General features: G+C 35.1%; 1 protein-coding gene across 6 annotated transcripts; it reads left to right on the top strand.

Moving 5' to 3' along the window:
- The first annotated feature begins 975 nt into the window (after positions 1 to 975).
- LOC111882586 (ethylene-responsive transcription factor RAP2-7) lies at positions 976 to 4,242 on the top strand. Of its 6 annotated transcripts, none has more exons than XM_023878952.3 (10): positions 976 to 1,892; positions 1,993 to 2,018; positions 2,149 to 2,179; positions 2,274 to 2,361; positions 2,440 to 2,588; positions 2,804 to 2,848; positions 2,985 to 3,094; positions 3,183 to 3,307; positions 3,394 to 3,513; positions 3,825 to 4,242. In XM_023878952.3, the coding sequence occupies exons 1-10, from the start codon at positions 1,357 to 1,359 to the stop codon at positions 4,080 to 4,082; spliced, it is 1,488 nt and encodes a 495-aa protein (XP_023734720.1). In that variant the 5' UTR covers positions 976 to 1,356; the 3' UTR covers positions 4,083 to 4,242. The 6 variants fall into 6 exon arrangements, with proteins under 6 accessions (XP_023734720.1, XP_023734722.1, XP_023734724.1 ...); XM_023878954.3 differs by having other exon boundaries at positions 978 to 1,892; positions 3,397 to 3,513; XM_023878953.3 differs by having other exon boundaries at positions 979 to 1,892; positions 2,443 to 2,588.
- The last annotated feature ends 252 nt before the right edge of the window (positions 4,243 to 4,494 follow it).

The following is a 4,494-nucleotide window of genomic DNA, read 5'->3' as shown; positions in this document are numbered from 1 at the left end:
AGGATCGTGGGAAAGCGAATGTGTTATTGTACACACTCGCTGGGAGATTTTGTTACTGGGTAATTGTGACACTTTGATATTTGTGATGATGATTTGTATTTAATACTTGTGATTTTCTGATAGTCTAGTTTATGAACAATTTTTTGGATAATTTAAAAACGAAAATTTGGTTTGAAAATAGTTAAAAGTAATAAATCCTAGTTTTAAAATCCAATCTAAATTGTAATCCCAAATTAACTAAAAAAAATTTCTAAAACTTTTTTCTATAATCATTAAGTGTTTTCAAAAAGGAAGCTTAAATAATAATAATAATAGTTAAATTTAATATTATAATAAAACTTATGTTGTTATTATGCTAACAAAGACAAAGTTTGACATTTTAAATAATTATAACAATTGAACGTAACTTGTTAAGAAAATTAATTTTTAAAAACTAAATTCATCGTTGTTAACTAAAAATAATATTAAACTATATATTATTTAATTTTATTCTTGAATAAGTTTAGACATCATTCATATGATTAAGATTATATGATTTTAATAGATGTTTATTTTATTATATGGTTTCATAGTTAATTTTTATATCAACTTAATATAATATTATTATTCAAAATTAATAACAGTGTTATTTTTAACAATATAAATTTATAAATATTTCAACTGAACAATACGTCGACATTCCTCTAATACTTTAATAATAATAAGGATATGAATAAGCGGATATGGAAAACAAGATACAAAAATTAAATAAATAATAGAAAAACAAGATAAAAAAAATCATTTAACCTGGATATCAACAATGGAACAAAAATCAAAGTAAGAAATGATTAGACCAAACTTGCAATGTTGTTTAAAGTAAAAGGACCGTTCTTGTAATTTGCTAAAAGAAAACTATTGGTAGCCTTATCATTTTCCTATACACATTGTTACAGGTATTAATGTAGAAGGTATAAAGATTTTTATGGAGAAGCAACCTGCTTTTCCGGTAACCAAGATCTCAGAAAACAAATGTTCACTCTTAAAATGGGCCTGACATGTTCCCCTCCTTGTACCTCTCTCTCTCCAATGGAATCACGCTGTTACCCATGATTCTCTCTCTCTCTCTCGCTCTCTGATATTTTCTCTTTATTACCTCCGTTAACCTGCCGTCCGATCGGTTTCCGGGACTCTCCATCACCGTCGTCTGCAGCTGTATCGCCGACTGTGCTATGTGTTGTTGAAAACTGTCAAATCATCACATATTTCAACAGAAGTTCTATACGCAAATATTTTTATTACTTAAAATCAGTTAAGCTGATCGATCGCTGAAATTGTAGATATATATACAGATTTGTTTCATATATAATAGCTAACGAGATGCTGGATCTTAATCTGAACTTTGTTAACGAAGACGAGACAACGACGTTTCGAGACGTGGAGGAATCAGGCACCTCCAATTCATCGGTGGTGAATGCGGACGGTGTAAATTCGAGTAATGCTGGAGAAGGAGACGACGACTCAAGCTCCGCAGGCGGCGCCGGCGAGAGCTTCTCCTGCTTCAATTTTGACATCTTGAAAGTCGGAGACGCTGGTGTTCAGTCTGGCAACACCTACGATGAGGATCGGAGGAGCCAGAATTTGACTCAGTCCGAGTTCGTGACTCGGCATCTGTTTCCAATGAGTCATGGTCATGGAGGAGGCGAGGAATCGGGACAGCAGTCTAACTCACTGCTGTTGCGCCCTAACACTAATGAATTGCAAGAGATGAGACTGGTACAAGTACCACAACAGAAGCCTACTGTACAACCGAATCTGGCGGGGAAGAAGAGTAGGAGAGGACCGAGGTCAAGAAGCTCACAGTACCGAGGTGTTACCTTCTACCGGCGAACTGGTAGATGGGAGTCTCATATCTGGTTAGTTTATTTCATTTGATTTTATTGATGATTTCTTATACTTAGCTTTCCTTCTTGTTATTTAATTTATATCTGTACTTTTGTGTGTTTTGATGCACAGGGATTGTGGAAAACAAGTTTATTTAGGTAAGCCTATATATAAATTCAAATTCCTAGATCTTTTCATCTGTTTCCATTTTTGGTATAAATTATTATTTCATTTCGTCTTCCATTTTTGGTAATTTGTGACTAACGATAGTGTCGGCCATTGATTCAGGTGGATTCGACACTGCTCATGCCGCTGCAAGGTACTCCATCTCCTTTATATTATCTTCTTTTCGTTTATCAGAGCTTCGCGAATGGCGTCTAAACATGTCGTATTGGTTTGATTGTGATAACCAGAGCCTATGATCGAGCTGCCATAAAATTCCGAGGTGTTGATGCCGACATCAATTTTAGTCTCAGTGATTATGAGGATGATATGAATCAGGTTTGAAATACATGTTGACTCGCTGATTTGAATTTCCTGAATCTCTTTGTATTCACTGTGTTTTGGTTTCTTTTGAAGCAGATGAAGAACTTCTCAAAAGAAGAATTTGTCCACATACTAAGACGACAGAGCACTGGTTTTTCAAGGGGAAGCTCAAAGTACAGAGGCGTAACATTACACAAATGTGGCAGATGGGAAGCTCGAATGGGACAATTTCTAGGCAAAAAGTGAGGATCTACTAATTTACAAATCTTCCAAATTAAGTTTTCTTAGATCATCATGCATTGTGTGAGATTCATATGGTGGACTTACCTTGAAGAATCAGGTTTACACTTGATATGAAATTAGTGTGTGAGATATATGATTCGTTGTCTGGGTAACAAGTAATAGAAAAAAAAAAGACCTAATTTTCATCATGGAGATTACAACGCTTCCATTGCAGGTATATATATCTTGGGCTATTCGACAATGAAGCAGAAGCTGCAAGGTCCTAATGAATCATGAATTTTACACATTCATTCCCTCTTTCATACTTTTCATTTTTTTTTTTATTTGCCCAAATTTCTCAATCTTTCAACCTCAATCCATCATCCAACATTCTCTCCCTTTTTTTTTGAAATTAGGGCTTATGACAAAGCAGCAATCGAGTGTAATGGAAGAGAAGCAGTCACCAACTTTGAAGCCAGTACTTACCAAGGAAACAACAACAACACTCTTCCTTCAACTCATCATGGTAATTAATACAACTTTCATCAACCACAATCACTATCTAACTATCTTTCTTGTAAATTTGATAAAGTTTTTTGTAATTTGTAATACAGGAAGTGATCATGATCTGAATTTAAGCTTGGGAATTTCAACCACTTCTGTTGGTGAAGGTTCAAGTAGAAATGAAAATTCAGAACAACCCCATTTGAATTACCCCCATGACACTCGAAGATTACAGGTAACAACAAATACGATTTTAATGATTTTTTTTTTTTTTTTTTTTTTTTGGAAAATTCGACTCATTTATGTTTTATAATTTTAAAGCAGATGGAGAACCCTGTTTCAACAGCAGTAGGGATGCCAGCTCTTAAAGGATTGCCCTTAACTTCTGGACACTCTCCATCTTGGAATGGTGTATACCCTACTTTCGTTCCCAATTACGAGGTAAAAAATTTAATAATAAAAAAAAAGTTTATATAATTTTACTTTAATCATTTAATATACAACATGCTTTTGGCATCTAAACACCATATCACGTCCAGTTTTCATGTCATAGATCATGTAAAAGGTGTGTTTTTGACCTAGGGTTACTTTTAATGGATAAGAAGGACATTTACGTCATTTTAACGTACAAAAAACATGGTCATCTTTTTAGATGGGACAAAAAATTACAAATTTTGTATTATTCATATCAGTCCATGCTGACAAATACAGTATAAGATTATCATGTTCTGACAATAATATTGTTTTTTTAGGGAAGTGGGACGAATAGCAGGACGATAGGAGGGTGTTCACAAGGACCGCCCAACTGGGGGTGGCAAGTGCAGGGTCACAATCACATCCCGATCGCAACAGCAGCAGCAGCATCATCAGGATTCTCAGCCACTTCTGGCGGCCATCATCACTCAATGGCGGCGGCTGCTTTCAACAACCATTGTTTTCCGGCGGCAACCTCTTCCCAATACTATTACCAGATAAGGCCACAGCCACCTCCGCCACCACCACCGCCTTAACTTTGTTTATATTTGACCAATTAATTGACTTGCTACATGTGGCCAAATATATGGCTAGTGAACCGTGGCTAGGTGCACACCCCTTGGGGCCATGATATATGTGTTTTTGTGTGTATGAGATATTGAATCAATGACTACTTCAATTGTATTGTGTTGGGTATTGGGTATCACCAAATTTACTTTAAGTTTAGGAAAAACATGGAAGTCCATTCTCTAAATTTGTCGTTTTTAAGATTGTAAGCGATAGATCGTTGATATGAATCAAATAGAAAATTCTTTTGTTGCTCGTAAAAACTAAAACTTAAACCAACAAAATTTCTATGATTTGAGATGTAGATTCTCCCAAAGTTTGTTAGCCGCTCTCTGGATTGTAAAACATCACCATTGATCCGGTTTTCGTCAATCATAACCC

This window comes from Lactuca sativa, chromosome 9, assembly GCF_002870075.4.
Source record: "Lactuca sativa cultivar Salinas chromosome 9, Lsat_Salinas_v11, whole genome shotgun sequence".
Classification (NCBI taxonomy): domain Eukaryota; kingdom Viridiplantae; phylum Streptophyta; class Magnoliopsida; order Asterales; family Asteraceae; genus Lactuca; species Lactuca sativa.
This window is presented reverse-complemented; position numbering and strand designations above follow the sequence as displayed.